The following is a 19,336-nucleotide window of genomic DNA, read 5'->3' as shown; positions in this document are numbered from 1 at the left end:
GACATGCCAGATCACGTGACACATCTGCGTTCAGGCTTGCCATGCTTATAATTATTGTTTTCACCTGGCGGAACCCTTCCTCTTGGCTGGCATCTTGGAAAGTGTGGAAAAGCGATGGACGCCAGAAAAATATTTTTATGGACGTCGACGTCCACCTGTACGTGCCGTTCAAATATCCACTAAAATACGTCCGTACTGCGTCTAAATATCCACTAAATTACGTCCATATTAGTCGCTGTCTATTCCGAAAATTTTGGGAGGTACCAAAACCACTTTTGCGTCTAAAGTGGACGGCAACGTCTAAACTACGTCCACTTGGACGGTGCCGTCCAAATATCCACTAAACTACGTCCAGATTGCGTCTAAATATCCACTAAATATCCACTAAACTGCGTCCACTGAAATTTGGACGTACTTTAGTGGATATTTAGACGCAATCGCAGTGGGACAGGGCCTTTACTCACTCTGCCTACCACACTCTACCATAGTCTTCCTCACTCTGGTTTATTGATTATTGGCTAAAGCAACCTGGTGTGTGCAGGTACATGCCCATGTATTAATAACCATATATTTTTTAAAACCTGTTATAGTGCAGCTCTAGTGTATTCTGAGTATAGGTGTACAGTTGTAGGCAGCCCTGACTGTGAAGTAAATAAGTAAATAAGTAAATAAATAAATAAGGGCACTATGCAGAAGCGGCCCACGGCAGAGAGTTCAATACCTGAGAGATCTCACTACTATAGTGTAAACAACAACAGTACTATTTCTCGGAGAAGAAAGGGACCGTGCGCTGAAAGAGGCGGTGGGAATTGTGACTGTGATGCTGCTTTCATTATTGATGTTGTGATGTTGTTGTATGTGTTTTTCATTTCATGGTTTAAAAAAAAAAAAAAAAGAGTGCTCTCAATCCAGCACTCTCACCCACTCCTGCTATTTATCATTGAATTGAATTGAATTGAATTGAATGGAAGAAGAACAGCAGATGAAAGAAGGCCCGAGGTGAACTTTCAGCACAGTCAAAATCCTTGACCACTGATCACTGATACAATCTTCTGAAGTCATCTAAACATATATCTTTTTTTAATATGTGTGTTTCATTTCTACAAACTTCATATACTGTAAGTGCTTAGCGATATGAACACAAATTAATTGAACACCTTTAATTGAACTTTATTGCGATTAATCAGGGTTAGCGACTCTAGTTCTTCTGAGAAAGACTCAATTTCCCAGAATGCACCTACGCTCAATCCTCCGGACATGCCAGATCACGTGACACATCTGCGTTCAGGCTCTTAATAGCCCCTGTTTTCCTGCACTCTTCTCCTGGTAATTAATCTATTTACTTAGCTCTTCTACCTCCCGTTTTCTATTTTTTTTATTTTTACTGGCCCTTTTTGCCTTTACATTTATCCTTTTTGCATAGTCCTTTTATTGTTTGATTGTTTTCATAAATAAACTAAATTTCATAATAAACTAAGTTCATTGTTTCAGCACTTGTCTTTCTTTTGTTTGGCACCCGCAATAGTTAGAAAATTACTTTTTTAACCCTTTGAACTCTAGGCTGTTTTGGTGTGTTTTTTCTCCATTTTCTTTTTCGGTTCCTCTTTCAGGTCTTATAACACAGTAATTATATCAGACAGACACATGCCCTGATCTCTTTTACTCCAGAAGACATACGGCTGCTCAAAAATATAATCATTTAAAATGTAAAAGGAAGCAGAATTAAAAAAAAAAAAATTACCAAGCGCCTGTTTTTTTTTTTTTTTTGTTACATATTTTTGAATGTATAGACTTTAAATATATTCACACCTAAGATATCTTTCAAAAATAGTTAGACTAGAGTGTTTATGAGTTGAAAGCATAAGCATACTGATTCATTACATGACTTATTAATTATTACTTTGATAAAATACATGGAGAAACAGCATCAGGCGGATTTATTTTTCTTGATAATCAATAATCACACCTCTAGGATACATGTAGATACTAAAAACACCTGACACTCAGAGCAGCATATGCCTTTCAGTATTTTAATCAGGACACACAAAGAAAGCTATATACAAAAATGTCTAAATAAATAAAAATGTTTAGTGCAAAATAACTACTTAGTAAAAATGTGCAAGTAAAATCTATAAAAACTACATAAAGTAGTGCGCACACCATACCTAGCTTTAGTTTGAGTAAAGCAGGTAGTTTCACACTTTTTCTGTGGACACTTTTGAGTCTTTATTTACTGATATTATTTGGTTTGAAACATCATATAAATATGTTTGAAGCACTAAAGGTAAATAATATTGGTTGGGGAAGGAGATTCACTTTTTTAGGTGTTCTTCTCAATGGGTTTCTTGTAGATACTTTTTTATTTTTAGAAATAGTAAGTTCTGCTTTTCTAACCATATATGGATTATGTTTATATGTAAAGGGATTCCAGAGTAATTAAGCTGAGAACACAAGGTGTGATTTTGGAAGGAAAATCCGTCCGTAGGGTTCTAAGGGTTAAACAGACCTCCTTCCTCAAAGGACGATACATTATGTGACCTGGGCTACATTTTTACCCTCGACCAAAGTGAATGGAGTTTTTTTGGAGTGCCATTGTCTCCCGGAATGGAATATATTAATCTTTCATTTCAAAAGCCGTGCAGAAAATTGCTTGCTTCAGAAGATAACTCTCGAAAATGAAGAGAGTCTGAATTCCTCACATTTTCTGACAAAAGGACGGCTCAAGTTCGTCAACAATGACGGGCAGCGCTTTGGCGATGGCCGACCGGCCGGCTGTGCGCTCTCCAATGAGCTTTTCAGTTAACTGTCATTGTTTCGGATTAATTAACGGCGGGCGCACAGTTGTGGGCACATTGTTCTTTTCTTTTCCTCCACTTTCCGAAGTGGCTGAGCGATAAAAATAGCCCGCTTTTACTCAGGACATGTCAGCTTAGCTGAACTTTTCATTCTGTTTACTCGCTTCTTGGAAGTTTTTTCTCTTTTTTTTTCCCCGTCTTCTTTCCTCCGCCTGTTTAAAAGGCTCATTGCAAAGCTGCAGGAAATAATGGGAACATTAGCATGGCATAATGAGACGCAGCCTGGCTTTACTCGTTGTGAGGCAGAAATGCAAATGGCTGGCATGCCACCTGAAAGCAGCCCGAGCCGAGCATTAATGCCTGCACTTACTCGTCTAATGCCTGAGCTCTGAGTGCCACCCGGCACCTTCACGAGACGCGCCGGTGACAATTTCATTAGCATCGCGCCGCTAATATACAGTGTTTCTGCTGCTGCTGCTGTGAGTTTGTCTGGAGAAAATGAATAGGAATACAGAAGAACACTGCAGTTGTTAGCTGTACATACAAGAATGTACATTTTTTCACTGTTAGACAAAACAGTGTACAATTTTTGCTTAGTGGAACATTTTCTGAACACTACAATTAACATTCTTAGAACATTCAGGGACCTATCGTGATGTTCGTTGCTATCTCACACCCCGTCAGCAGTCTATATTCACATCCTGCGCCCACGCCATTAAAATAGCGTCTAAGTTTAGGAACAAATCTATGCCATCCATCCATTCATCTCAAAAGTATCCATCCATCCCACTTTGCCAAATTATCTATCCATGCCAAAAGTATCTCTCCATCCAACCATCTCAATTGTATCCATCCATCCAATCATCTATCCATCCCAAAAGTATCCATCCATCCATCCCACTTTGCCAAAGTATCTATCCATCTATCCATGCTAAAAGTATCTGTCCATCCATCCCAAATGTATCCATCCAACAATTTCAATAGCATCCATCCAAAAAGTATGTATTCATCCATCTTAATAGTATCCATCCCAAAAGTATCTATCTATCCATCCATGCCAAGTATCTGTCCATCCATTTCAAAAACATCCATCCATTCATCCATCCATCCATCCATCTCAATAGTATCCATCCATCCCAAATGTATCCAATCATTCATTCATTCATCCATCCAAGAGTATTCATCCATCCCAAAAGCATCCATTTATGCATCTTAATAGTATCCATCCATCCATACCAAAAGTATCCATCCATCTATCCATCCATGCATGCTGAAAGTATCCATCCATCAATCTGTCCCAAAATGTACCCATCCATCCATCTCAAAAATATTCATCCATCCATTTCAAAAGTATCCATCCATCCATCTATCCACCTCAAAAGTATCCATCCATCAATTCCAAAAGTATCCATCCATCAATTCCAAAAGTATTCCTCCATCCATCCATCTCAAAAGTATCCATCCATCCATCCATCCATCCCAAAAGTATTCCTCCACCCATCCATCAATGCATCTCAGCAGTATCCATCCATCAATCTGTCCCAAAATACCCATCCATCCATCCATCCATCTCAAAAAAATCCATCCATCCATTTCAAAAGTATCCATCCATCAATCCCAAAAGTATTCCTCCACCCATCCATCAATTCATCTCAGCAGTATCCATCCATCCCAAAATATCTATCATTCATCCATCTATCAATCCATCTCAATAGTATCATCCATCCCAAAATTATCCATCCATCAATAATCTCAGTATTATCCATCCATATATCCTAAAAGTAGCCACCTATCCATCCATCCATTGCTAATGTCCTGGTTTCTTCAGTCTGCACTAATGTAAGGACTTTGTGGCACGTGCTAACTAACTATCTAACTCACAATCCAAAGAGTGACTGACAGCAAGCAGAACACGTATCTATAATCCAACCCATCCCATAATACTCTCCCACAGGTAGACGTCCCGAGTGTTTGAGTGGCTGATGTTTACCTCCCGTTTCCACCGGTGCCACTCTGCTCTAATGAGTAATTTAAGCCAAAACCCACCGTATCAGACGTGGCAGCCCCTCCGCCGGCTCCTGAGGGACGTATCTATGGGAGAGTTGTGTTGATAATTGATGTTACAGTAAGTTCTCCAACTCTCAGCGTTCTGCTGGGATTAGGAATTCCCATTAGCGACGGCGGCAGGCTAGCTCACATGTTGGAGGAGGAACGTGGAGTTTTTTCTTCTAAATGAGCTTCGCCCAACTTTCTGTCCTCATCAACCTCTCCGACTGCAGCCTCTCGCTCCTGCCTTCCCCTCCGAGCCAATTAATACCAGACCAGGAGGAGATTCTGGGCCGCGGCGAATGCTAAAAGGCCTCGCTTACGATTTGAACACTCCTGTGGAAGTCTGCTAGAAAAAGCTCCCGGCTTCTGTAAAGATCAACCGATGCCCTTTAAGTTTGGACTGTGAGTGGGGTTTGTAGGGTTTGTGGGGCTTGTGGGATTTTAGGATCCAGTGGAAATGTGAGCCATTGGTCTCAGGAGTGCTGGTGGTGAAACTCTGAAATCATCTTTGTTAATATTGGGAGATTAATCTTATTAATTAATTAATTTATTTTTGTCTAAACTGGAACATAGAGATGTTATAGACTGAAAAAAATCTATTGCCAAAAACTTAAAAAAACATATGGAAATTGAGATTGTAAATGCTTATATTAATAATGAATTTTCTTAGTAAGATTTCCTAAAAAAAAAAAAGAAATGGCAAGCCTCAAAATGAGCAAAGTAATCCATCAAAAATCCTTGTTTTTTTTTCAAATCTCAAGGTTAGTAAACTTTAAAAAGAACTCTCAACAGTTGTCAGTAAAATTAAAATATAAAATCTTAAAATATTGTATTATATATGAGCAATTATGTGTGTATATATATATATATATATATATATCATTTAGGTCTTACATCATAACTGAAATAGGGGCTGTTTTATTTAGACTTTTAATCATAGATTTGGTAGCCAAAATAGTAACAAATAGCACCATTTAAGAGCCCCAACAATAAACACTTTTAAATCCAGACTAAAAACCTACATGTTTGATCAGGCCTTTAGCTCAGTTTAAAACACTGCAGCTCCGCCCACTTTTATTCTGAAACGGCACTTTTTTTATCATGTTTTATTCTTATTTTATTTTTAATTCCTTGTTGTTCTTTTACATGTTTTTAATTTTATTTTTGTTTTAATCATGTTTTAATCAATCTTGCTTTATTCTTATTTTAGTTTTTATTTCCATTTTTACTGTTATTCTTTTACATGTTTTTTTTATTTACTTCTCTGTGTATTTTCTAATTTGTAAAGCACTTTGAATGACCGTTGTGTATGAAAGGTGCTATATGAATAAACTTGCCTTGCCTTGCCTTGCCATTTACCCCCATTCATTGTGAACTCCCTCACAGGCTCTTTTTTACATTTAACCCAATCAAACTTAAAACTAATTCAAACAAACCAAACATATCTCAAACAAAACAAACTCAACCCCAAAAGCAAACCAAATCCATCAAAACTCAACCCAAATCAAACCAAGCAATCTCAACCCAAAACCAAACCAATCACAAAACCAATCCAAATGTAACTAAATCTATTCAAACCCAACTCAAATCCAGACAAACTCAAACCAACTCAACCCAAACAAAATCCTATCCAACTAAACCCAACCAAAAACCAAACTCAACCCAACCCAAAACAAATCCAAACTAGTCAAAACCAAATCTATTCAAACCCAATCCAAATCCAACCAAACCAACCCAAACAAAATAAACCAAATTAACTACATAAAATCAAAGCAACTCAACCTAAAACCAAACCAAATCCAACCAAGCTCAAACCAACTCAACCCAAACAAAATCCCACCCAACTCAATCCAGTCCAACCAAACCCAACCCAAACAAAATAACAAAATTTGCTCAGTTTGAATAAAAAGTGAATGGGAAATTGCAGCTTGTGTTTAAGTCTTTTTCTGATATAAAAGTGAAAAATAAATGGCAAAACGGGCAGGCTCAAAACTTCATAAACTGATTCTAAACACTACTTTTTTTTTTTAGAAACTCTTTAAAAATAACCTGAAGTAAATTATTTTTACATTGATTTCCATTCAAAATTTAGAAGTTTTTTTTTCTCTCTCCTATAAAAAAAGTTGCTGTTTTTGGAGATACTTGTTTTTTCATTGGACAGCAATGATATAGAAAAATTCTCTTTTTACAACAGCGCCCAGCTCCAGCCTCCATAAGGTGGTGTTCTTTTAGTGAGGCCGGCCGAGCAGGGTGAGCTGATAATGTGGAGACAGACTGGGACAATACAAATGAGCCCACGTGGGCCCGGCTTCTATTCTGGAAATGCATTAATGAACTTTGCAACATTTGTCCAACTCATCTCTCATGAGCTTACTCGCCGGGAACAAAAAAAAAAACCTGTAAAAAAAGACTCCCGTCTGCTCGCCCGGCTCAACAATTAACCAGCCGCTCCACACATCATCCCCGGGCATCACCACAGCTTATGAGGATCTCATTATTTCAGACGTCTGGACTGAGTTACAGTAGCTGAAGGTAGCCGAGCTCGTAGTTAAAGCCCGTGAACGCTGTTCTGAGCGCTGCCCACCGAATTTAATGGAACGTAGCTGTAGCCCCGCCATTAACCGGACTGAAGTGAAATGACTAACAAGGCTTTAAAGCGAATTATTAAGCGAACTTTCCAGGGAACTTTTGACTTAATCAGACCATCATCTTTTCCATTACGCATGGCCTTTATTGCGAGATGTCAGGAGGAAGAGTAAAATTGCTTTCAGGGAGGATTAGGGGAACTGTTTCAGTGTCTTGGCCTCTGTGGCATTTTAATTAACCAGTCCTCAAATAGTATTGATGGGTTGTGTGTGTGTGTGTGTGTGTGTGTGTGTGTGTGCGCGCACAATGATGCTAATGATGAGTGTGTCAAACCTTTTGTCTAAAGTTATTTAGTGGTGTGAGATATGGCCCTAAAATAATATCCTAATATTTCATGTCATTTGGGCGATAATGATCATCATTGGTCATATAAATATTTCAAGAATACACTACTGCAAAAAAAAAAAAAAAAAAAAAATATATATATATATATATATATATATATATATATATATATAAAAAATAATAATAATGTTATTATTGCATACTATATGATATGACACACCCTAATATAAAAATATTGAGAGATATTAAATAATATGATATTTCATGGTATTTTTTGCGATAACAATAGTTTTTGGTATTGTTATTTTAGAAAAAAAAACAAAAAAAAAACACAAAAAACCTTTCAAAAAAATATTTCAAGAATAAACTACTGCAACAAAATAAAAATAAAATGTTATTATTGCTTACAATACGATATGATATGATATGATATGATAGGGCACACCCCTAACTAAGATATTAAAAAATACAAGAATTTTATCAGATTCGTAACAGAAGTCAATGATACAGAATGTTATGATACTAATAATGCACTCCAAATATAGAGGTGTGCGATATGGCCCTAAAATAATATTAAGATATTTAATGGTATTTTTGCAATATCGATATTTTTTGTTGATATGACAAAACATAAAAAACATAAAACAATTGTAAAAAATATTTCAAGAATACACTACTGCAACAAAATAAAAATAAAATGTTATTATTGCATATGATATGACACCCCAAACTGAGATATTAAAAAATACAAGAATTTGAACAGATTTGTAACAGAAGTCAATGATACAGAATGTCATGATACTAATAATTTACTTAAAATTAGGGCTGTACAATATTGGAAACATTTTACATTGCAAATATTTTTTTTTTTCGATGATCTATATTGCAATATTAAACAACCAGCCCCGCCCCCACCCACGCACTGTCTCACGCCCGGACCAATCAAGAGTTGAGTCAGCGTTGAGCTCTCAAAACCAGAGGAAAGCAGTAAAACATCAGTAATTGGCCCTTTAAAAGTTTAAAAGGTAAATAAGAGTGTTTGTTTTTCTGTGATTAAAAGCGTGAATTCAGCTGTAACTGGAAATATCTGCACTGAGGTGCACAGCTTTCCACACGTGCTCACGTTTACAAGCACGTAACCAACCATACTTTCTTAGAATTTGTACCTTATTTTAAGTAATTTGAACTCAAAATAGCACAATCAAGCAGCAATTAAGTTATTCTGATTCTTGTGTCCAAAAACAGTGACTTTTTTGCTTGATTTAGGTGTTACTTCACTCATTTTGAGACTTTCCCATTGCTTTTTTTAAAGAAATCTTATTAGGAAAATTTTACTTACCCCATTGGCAGATTTTTTTGCTTAATATACATAAGCATACACATTTGTCTTAATTTGCATATATTTTGTCTAGTTTTTGCCAATTGATTTTTTGCAGTGTAATCGATTAGTCGACTACCAAAGTACATTACATTACATTACATTACATTTCATTTGGCAGACGCTTTTGTCCAAAGCGACTTACAATAATGAAGTACAAAAGTAATAGGAATTTAGATAACCCATTTTTAGATAGGGCTTAAAGGAGGTCGAAGGGAAATAAAGGGATAGACTAAAGTAAACATTAGTTGCAGCCCTAATGTCTACATACAAAACGCTGGGTCTCAAGAGTTTAAATACCTTAAATACCTTAGTTTATCTACCACACATGTCAAAAACACGTCGCCTGTAGGGTTAGGGGTTAACACAAACTACTCTCCTGGCTGGGTTTCTACACCGCTGAGCAGACAGGAAGGAGAAGGTGGGAAACACTTGCTAATGGCTAACGGCTCCTCTGACTCTTCTCCGGAGTCTTCTCTACACTCAAAGGAAGCCACACACCCCAGCGCTCTCCAGCCCGAAGTTCTGCCTCAGCAGAGATATGATGTGAATGTAATGACTAAGTTCTGAGCCATAGGCAGTGCTGGAACTAGCAGAAGGTCTGACACGCTACCAGAATACCTTCACACAGCCGGTAAAAGTGGCCCAGATCAGATCCCATTTGTGGCACATACAGTACGTGGCAGTGTGAACAGTACAAACTGATATTTTCACTACATTTAAAAAAGGAACCTCTCCAAAATCACAGAAGCTACAGTGGTGTAAAACAACGAAAAAAAAAAAAAAATATATATATATATATCCTCCTGAGACCCATGTTTAGCTTGCGATTAGTTTAGGGAAATTAAATGTACGGGAACAGCACTTTCTACACTATCTGAGGAGCTCCTGCTGCTGTTCCTCACTGTAAGAGTGTTTTTATCCGAGTAAATTAGAAAAACAACAGCAAATGGGTAAGGAGGGATGGTTGTGGGTAAGGTAAACTGGAAGACAGGAAAACAACAGCAATCATCAATTATTCACTCAGAAAAGAAAGCGATGAATGGAATTGCTCAGTCGATCCACAGAGAAAAAGTTCTGAGTACATAATCATTTCATTCATTTTTTCATAAAAATGTCATTTTTAATTCAATTTTAAAATTAATATAATTAAATTTTGCAAAAACTTTCTTAATATGTCCTTAAATGGGGACCCAACGTTTATTTTAATATTTTAATTTAGTGTAATGTTGTCGTTTGACTACTAGATGGTACTGGAGGTGTCTTCATATGAGGCCAAAGGGTCAACATTTTAACTGATTAAGTATCATGATGCAGAGAAGCAGTAATGTCCCCATATGTTGGACAGGTTCTATTTAAGAAATTTCTTGATTTGGGAGAATTCAGGTCTGGTTTTACACAAAGGGCTAGATTGGTTTCCTTTAATAAATGAAATCATCATTTAAAAAGCCAAAGTAACACAAATTTGATCTGCCTTTATTGAGGCTACTTTCATACTGCAGTCAAATAAGGATTTGTTTCTTTAATTTACATGTTATCAGTTATCAGATTGGACTTGCATGTCCTGGCATCACAACCTTATGCTGTATATATTTCATGTTAAAAAGATAATATGAAAAGTCTAATAGAAACATCCGATTTGGTAGGAAAATCAGATTTGTGCCACTTTCACCTGCTGTGTGAACGCAGCCTCCGAGAACCTCTTGCTCCTCAGCCTGGAACACCACAGAGCCATGGGCAGCACTCAGCTACCGGCCCGATGGCTCCCAAAGGCGCATTTGAATGGCAGTCCATCAGAAAGAGCGGAAGGCTCCGATCCAGATCGGCAGCCACGGCTCAATATGAGGCGTGTTTCTCCTTGGCAGGATTTAATGAAACTTCGCTAGTGGCCAAAAAAAAGAAGAAAAAAAGGTCTGCTGCCCTTTATCTGTACGTTTATTTCCTGAAACCTAACACTGCAATCATTCTGTGTCATTTCACCCTGGCTCCCCGGCAGAGTTATCATCCTGCGCCGTCGGTATGATGTGATACACACAGCTCCATCTCAGCAGCAGCAGCAGCATCAGCAGCACTGCTCGCTCTTCTGACTTCTGGAGCCTCAAACCAACTCAGTCCGCTGCGAGTTTATTAACTTAATTACTTAGTCGTTCAGGTTAAGGATATATTTATACGATGATATAAAAAACGATGAATAGACATGTATTGTCCTTTTATGTCTTTAAAACGTACAACATACAAAGAGAAACACCCCAAAACAACCCACAAGTTGGGCTACAACAAAAGTTTCAATTATTGCACTGAAGGTGGATGTCTCAAACACCTTGCACCTTGTTACTGTTTGCATGGACATTTCTAGCCAGAAGTCGTTGGAAAAGATCATGACACCCACTGTTCTGTCCACTGTAGGCGGTAATGCCTCTTAAGATGTATTACTGCAGATCAAGGAATGTTAAATTCTATGCACAACAACCTCAGAGAGAGTTCTGTGCCATGAGATGCCACACTGAATATTCATATAATACAGCAACAGCTCACACACAGAAGCTACAGAGCATGTCATTGTTTTTATCCACAGACAGTGCTCATCTTCATTTTCACCACAAAGGGATGGTATGGTCTTTCAAATAAAAAAAAATAAAAGAATCAATAAAAAAAAGTTCTCTATGAAAAAATATAAACTTTTTGTTTGTTTTTTTAGGATGATCCCTTAACTGTCCAAGCGTTTAACATAGTTCATATGTGGTCTATAATATATAATATCAACATTAAAACCTTATTGCACACAGTTAATTTGGAATCAATATGCATTTATATATATTTTTTTACGTACATTAATTACGCCACCAAGTTTGACCCCAACTTTCGCTATAATTTGCCCTGCCCTCGTCCAATGCATTGATTTTTTTTGGGCTAAATGATTGAAAAGCTCCAACACAGACAGCACAATGACAGAGGAGACATCTCCCAGTGTGTGGCGTCCAATTGTAATGCTCCGGAGCTGGTCTCAGTTCAGACTTAGATAGTGAGCTTTGGGGCAGGTGAAACACAAAGCACATGGAGCAGATAGAACACTTCAACTCACTCTGCCAGTATTCAAATTAATTATTCATTAGTTTATACATTACCTAATGCAGCAACAAAGCTACACACACACCCACGCACTTAGTGTAAGAGTCTCTTAAAGGGACAGTTTACACATTACTGAATACTGGCCATTACATATTTCCCCCAGGACATTTAAATGGTCATCCCCCCGTTGTGAGCATGTGTGCAATACCAAACACTTCCTGAGATTTTTATATTTAACACTCAGCAATTTAATAATAATTCAGAAATCCTTACAACCAAGCTGAGATGTTTACAATAAACTAAAAAAAGTTTCCTGTATTTAATTTATTATCATTTTTATTCCAGAGCCCCACGTTGGTTTTATCTCCCCTCAAACTTACAAGTATATAGTAGTATTTTAATTAACACTATTATATATATATATATATATATATATATATATATATATATATATATATATATATATATATATATATATATACACTATTAAAACTTGCATCTTACAAAGAACAAGTGTGATTAATTGGATTATAATCAATAATGGATTTTTAATCGATTGACACAATAATATATATTATTCATATTTTTGAGGACAATTGAACAATCCCCTGCCTCTCCAAGCCTTTATCATAGTTCCCATGGGGTCTATCATATATAAATGTAGTCAACCAGTACTGGACATGTTATGCTGATATGCTTGTCCATCAAACTTCTGATCAGGGGCCAGTTGTTCAAAAAATGTAATCCGGATCAAAATTATCCAGATTTGGTAATCACATTTTTTGCTATCCAGGATCAGGTGATCTGTCTTACTTTTAAGCCAGTTTTTCAAAGCAATATTGGATTGGATCAACCTGATCCAGAAACACAGTTTTCAGGATTACCTAATCCGGATTACCAGCTATGTAAAAAACAGATAGAAGAACCAACAGGGGTTGATGACTCCTTTTCTTGCAGTAACAAGATACTGCTTATTGCAAAACAATACGAGCAATTGAGCATTCTGCAGAGACGCTTTGCATGCCTTAACTATTTGCGAGTCGAACCACAGGGAGCATGCAACATAACACTTGCATGTATTGTCCTGCCCAATGTTGCTACCAGACGCAATGTCCCTCTCTGTGATGTTCATGATGCACCTGAGCCTGTTGAAGAACCAGAACAAACTCTGGTGTTCTTTGCAATTGTTCGAAATTATTTTTGACAGCTTCATATCTGATAAATGTTTCTTTGACATTAATATACAGTGATGAATGACAGTGACGTAGATGAAAAAATGAATATATTATTTTTGTTTGTTATTGAAATCTTTTGGGGGGTTTATTTAATGGGGTCAAGATTGTTTTTATTTTTACGTTACTATAGTAAAAGGCTTAATTGGTAGCCAATGTCTACTTTATTACTGTAACGGTTAAACAGGTCAAGTGCAAAATAGAAGTAAATGTATATACACTAAATTGTACAAATGTATTTTTTTTTACTTTAAAACTTTGATTTTAAAGTTTTACCACATTTACTTCCTGAAATCCCCCTTGAAATCCTACCCCTTGTTGGGATCAGGGTAATCCTGTTTTTTTGGATCAAAGTTATCCAAATCCTACTGAAAAGTTTTGAACAACAGAAACTGAAGGTTTGATCCATTAACAAACTAGGATTGGATTACGTGATCTGATCCGATTTCAGAATGCTTCTTTCCCTTTTGAACAACCCGTTTTCCAGATTTGATCCAATCCGATAACCAAAATCCGATCAGATTACCTTTGAACAACTGGCCCCTAGAGTTAAGTTGGTCAGCCAATGGGACCTGAAACAGCTACCAGCTAAAACGTTTGCACTTTTTCCCCTTTTTTCTTGAATATATTACTTCCTTGTTCTAAGACACAGATAGTGCTCATCTTCATTTCCACCACAAAGGGACGAGATGCTTTATTCAAATAAAAAAAATGAATCAATTAATAAGTTAAAAAAAAAACGGATCAACAGGCTTTACCTATCTAGTCAACCATTACTGGACATGTTATGCTGACAGACATGCTAATCCATCAAAGAGCATCTGAAACAACTACCAGCAAAAACTTGGTCTGTTTTTTCCATCTTTCTTTTTCTGGGAATTTAATACTCCTGTGTTTTAATCCACAGACAGTGCTCATCTTCATTTCCACTACAAAGGGACAAGATGCTTCTTGACAAAAAGACATGAATCGGCAAATATAAAAATTCTCAATGAACAAATTAACTTTTTGTTTGTTTGTTCGTTTGTTAATTTATCTTTTTTTTAAGGATGACCCCTTCCCTGTACCAGTCCAAGCCTTTATCATGTGGTCTATAATATAACATGCAAAGTTTTGCCATGCTGTATAACATGCAAAGTTTAGCCATGCTGATTCACTAATATGAGCAAACTGATGATCTGACTTCTGATCAAAAGTTAAGTCCATCTTAGATCATCTGGAACATCTCCAGCTGTTTTTTTGGGGACTTTAATACTTTTGTGTTCTAATCCACAGAAGGTGCTCATCTTCATATCCACTGCACAGGAACACATGAGGATGCTTATTTGAAGAAAAATAATGAATATAAAAAATTATGAAATAAATTAACCAGTAATTATCAAATTTCTCAATGAAATTTTTTGTTTGTTTGTCTGTTTTTTTGAGGAAGATCCCATAACTGTACCAGTCCAAGCCTTTATCATGTGGTCTATAATATGGCATGCAAAGTTTAACCATGCTGATTCACTAATATGAGCAAACTGATCAACATCTGATTTCTGATAAAGAGCTAAGCTGCTCAAGTCCAGCTTAGATCATCTGGAACATCTCCAGTTGTTTTTTTTCTGGGAATTTAAACCTCCTGTTATGTTCATTTGTCAGGAATAACAATGGTGTTTTCGGGTCAGTTTGACCCAGTGCATGATTAATTAGTCAAAAGATGTCTAAAACAAACAAAAAATATTTAATTACTAACTCCATTACTAATTATTATATCAATCACTCGTTTTTCATCAGAAAAAAAAATCAAGTTCAAACTTTTTTTTTGTTTCACTACATTATAACTTTTGAAAGACCAACATATAAACCACAATAGTTTTACATGACATTGAAACATAACATTGCAATTTTGTTTTACTTTTAGTTTTTGCAGAGAGTTGTTGCAAACATGTGAGATGAACCATTTTCATATCATATGTTGATTACACTAATAAAGGCAAGCAGAAAAAGTTTTTTACTGAAAAAAAATACTTTTATTTTCTAAGATATTCAAACTTTAAAACGGGTCAATATGATCCAGAAGATAAAAGGAGGGTTTATATTTTCGTATTTTAATCCACAGACGGTGCTCATCTTCATTTCCACTACAAAGAAACGAGATGCTTATTTAAAAAAAAAAAAAAAAAAAAAAAATATATATATATATATATATATATATATATATATATATATATATATATATATATATATATATATATATATATAATGAAAAATTAAATGAATCAGTAATTATCAAAGTTCTTAATGAACTTTTTGTTTGTTTATCTGTTTTGTTTGTTTTGAGGATGATCCCTTACCTGTACCAGTCCAAGCCTCTGTCATAGTTCCTGTCAAAGAAGTGCGGCTCGGTTCCCACCGCGCGAACGTCCGGGTGAATGCGGATGAACTCCAGCACGGCCCTCGTGCCGCCCTTCTTCACGCCCACGATCAGCGCGTTGGGCAGCTTCTTGTTGCCGTAGCGCTGCGCGCTCGTGCCGTTGCGCGCGGTTTTTTCCGCGGGTTGCGCGGCGGGCTGGCGCTTGGCGGTGTGGGTCTGGTTGCGCGCGGGGCTCGGCGGCGTTGGTGTGCGCGTGCTCTGCTGCGCTGCGCAAAACGGCGCTTTCTGCAGCAGCTTCTTGGCGCCGGCGCTCTCCGCGCGCACGCAGCCGTGCTCCTCGAGGCCGGGCAGCCGCGGCATGACGGCGCGCGAGCAGAAGAGCGCGCTGTAGCAGAGATAGGTGAAGGAGAGCGAGAGCGTGAACACGAAGACGAACCTCCGGCTCAGCTTGTTGGAGGGCGGCGCGAGGCGGCTGGACAGGACCCTATATGCCATGTCTCCATGGGGTCCGGGGGGGCACCGCGGCGACCTGCCCCATCCAGCCGGGCTGCCCTCAGTCCCGCACGCGCCGCGCTCTTTGATGTATATGCGGTGGTGGACAATTACTCAGAGACACACACACGCACACAAATGCACGCACGCACGAGCTCTCTCACACACTCATAATAGCCCACACACACATTCTTTTTCTCTCTCTATCAGAGACAAGACAAGATATTAATTATAACACTAGTTCATCTTCTTCTCCTCCTATAGCTCCTGACACTGGCACCGGACACCGGGCACGCGAGAGCGCACGCACCCCGTTAGCTCTCCTCCTCATCGCTCCTCCTCGCCCCGCGCAGCTGCCGCGTCCTCGTGTCGGTCACCGTGCGCCGCGCGCCGCGTCGCTCCGTGCGCCGCGCGCATCATCATAATCAGCACTGCTGTAACTCCACCGTGCAGACGTCCCGCTCGGGAAGGCGCGCGCTCCGTCTGCACGCCGCGCTCGTGCTCCGGTCCTCCGCTCATGTTGAGCCGCTCAAACTTCTCGCGGGCGGCGGGGCGAGCCGCGTGCGCCACATTTAAACGCGGCGCCTGACGTCACCATCAAAGAAGGAGCGTCCGCGTTAAAGGAGCAAAGACTGCATTGCATACACACACCTGAGCACGATATAGATCTACTATTTGCATTTTCAGTTAACAGCTGTGCTGAACTCATCAAGAGTTAATTACTTGAATTTCTTGTCTCTTAATAAAGTGTTTGAGAGCATCAGTTGTAAAGTAGTGAAGAGGTAGAGTTACAGGTATACAGTGAATAGTGAATATTTGAGTAATGTTCTAATCCAGATTATAAGAAACAGGAAATACTCAACTTAGTAAAGAAAAATCCAGTCCAAAACATTTCAAGAACTTTGAAAGCATCCCCAAGTGTAGTCGCAAAGACCATCAAAAACGTTATGATGAAACTGGCTCTTATCAGGACCACCCTGTTTTACTGTATGATTCCTTATGTGTTATAGTTTCCGATTGCTTGGGTTACTCAATCACACTGTACCCAATTCTGTATTTTTACAGTAAAATCATACAGGAAATACGTGTTTAATGATATATACAATGCATATTGGGATGCCCATTGAAAACAGCTGCTACCTGTATATATAACAGTAACATTTGGGGGAAAAAAGGTGGTTACAGTTGGGATTATACTTGGATTTCTGCATAAATTGGTCATTAAATGTGTTCTGATCTTAATCTAAGTCACAACAATAGACAAACACAGTCTGCTTAAACTAATACCACACAAATAATTATATGTGTGCATAGTGTTGAACACAACATGTTAACAACATTTTTACAGTGAGGAAGGAAAAAGTATGTGAACCCCTCGGTTAATTACTTTTCTAAGAGCTAATTGGAGGCAGGAAGTGATGAGATTGGATGTGTTGGTTAAAGCTGCCCTGCTCTTTAAAAACACACACCAGTTTAAAAACACTGTTCCTAAGAAGCATTACTTGAGGTGAATCATGTCTCGCATAAAAGATCAAGCTTTGGTGTTCATGTGTCCATGGTAAGTCAGACAGTCTACAAATGGAGAAAGTTCAGCACTGTTGCTACTCTCCCTAGGCGTGGTAAAGTTCTGTAAAGATGACTGCAAAAGCACAGCGCAGAATGATCAATGAGGTGAGGAAGAATCCTAGAGTGTCAGATGAAGACTTACAGAAATCTCTTGCACATGCTAACATTTTTGTCAAGAAATCTACAATAAGGAAAACATTAAACAAGTATGGAGTTCATGGAAGAAGACTACGGAGGAAGCCACTGCTGTCCAAAAAAAACAAACTATTTTTATCAGCACTGAGTTTCATCTGAAAAGCATGAAGAGGAGTAATGTGAAATGTTTTCAACCATATATATTATGATGTTTCTAGCTACACCTTCATGCTTAGCATGTTAAATTGTATAAAATTGGATATAAAAAAAAAAAACAGAAAAGTCTAGATTTGCCAGCAATGTTGCTCTGTTTTCTCTTGTGATTCAAAAACCTAAAACCTGACCTGAAAAACAATTGTATCAACTTTCTGCAGAATGTATTGGCTTCTGTTCACACCTTAGCCCTCCCAATATTGTCCTGGGATTGTCCTAGATCTTCTCGACCTTTTATTGATCGCTGTGTTAGTCGATCGTGTTCACACTTAACCCTTTCCCGCTGTTTAATCACTGCTTAAAAAATCCTGTTAACAAGTGTGCATGTGTATATTTTCTGTCTCTGATTCTCTCTATTTCTCTCTCTTTGAGAGAATGACTGTTATGACAATATTGCAAAATTATTACAACAAACACCAACAAACACAGTGCTAGAAATATAACAAAAATATTAATAATTAAAATTGTGTAGAAATCCAGTGGCTGCAGTGCTGTAAGACCCAGACTTTTTTTTTGATCGGGCCTACAGTTTTCAAAAACTACGTAAATGTATGCTTATTTTCCCATTGAAAATGAATGGTGAGGAATTTGAAAGCCTGTGTACGTCACAATCGTTGAGACGAAAATCGGGCGTCCCATAGAATTTAACGCATTCTTTCCAAAAATATGCTGCACAAAGTGATGTACGGTTTTTGTACAATTGTCGTACAATTTTTTTTTTTCATAGAAATGAATAAGGGGCCCAAAGTTCAATCTCATACACCAGCGGCTCTGGCCCCTGCTCTCCAGTACTGTGTGTGTATGGAGGAGCTATTGGATAAAGCAGCTACTGACACCCAACACATCCAACCACTTAGCAAAACCTAAGAAATAAAGCAACCATCATGGACACCATAGCATCACCTTAGCAACCACTTCCTACTACCTTGCAACTGCTTAAAGACATCATAGCAACCACCACAGACACCATAGCAACATCATATCAACCACCTAGCAAAACCTTAGCAACCAGTTAGCAACTGCTTAGCAATACCATAGCAACCACCATGGATACCATAGCAATGCCTATTCGCAACCACCTAGCAACTGCTTAACAACACCATAGTAACCACCACAGATA

The 19,336-nt window shown here is 38.0% G+C and overlaps 1 protein-coding gene across 1 annotated transcript in view; it reads right to left on the bottom strand.

The window, feature by feature from the left end:
- Positions 1 to 16,836, bottom strand: part of hs3st2 (heparan sulfate (glucosamine) 3-O-sulfotransferase 2) — a 56,612-nt gene extending 39,776 nt beyond the window's left edge. Inside the window, exon 1 of the mRNA XM_007237381.4 lies at positions 15,791 to 16,836. Within this exon, the coding sequence (XP_007237443.1) occupies positions 15,791 to 16,305 (515 nt within the window). The 5' untranslated portion in view covers positions 16,306 to 16,836. The remainder of the gene's footprint in view (positions 1 to 15,790) is intronic.
- Between the last annotated feature and the right edge of the window lie 2,500 nt (positions 16,837 to 19,336).

Source organism: Astyanax mexicanus, chromosome 3, assembly GCF_023375975.1.
Source record: "Astyanax mexicanus isolate ESR-SI-001 chromosome 3, AstMex3_surface, whole genome shotgun sequence".
Taxonomy (NCBI): domain Eukaryota; kingdom Metazoa; phylum Chordata; class Actinopteri; order Characiformes; family Acestrorhamphidae; genus Astyanax; species Astyanax mexicanus.
The sequence above is the reverse complement of the archived record's forward strand: the minus strand, read 5'-3'. Positions and strand labels throughout refer to the sequence as shown.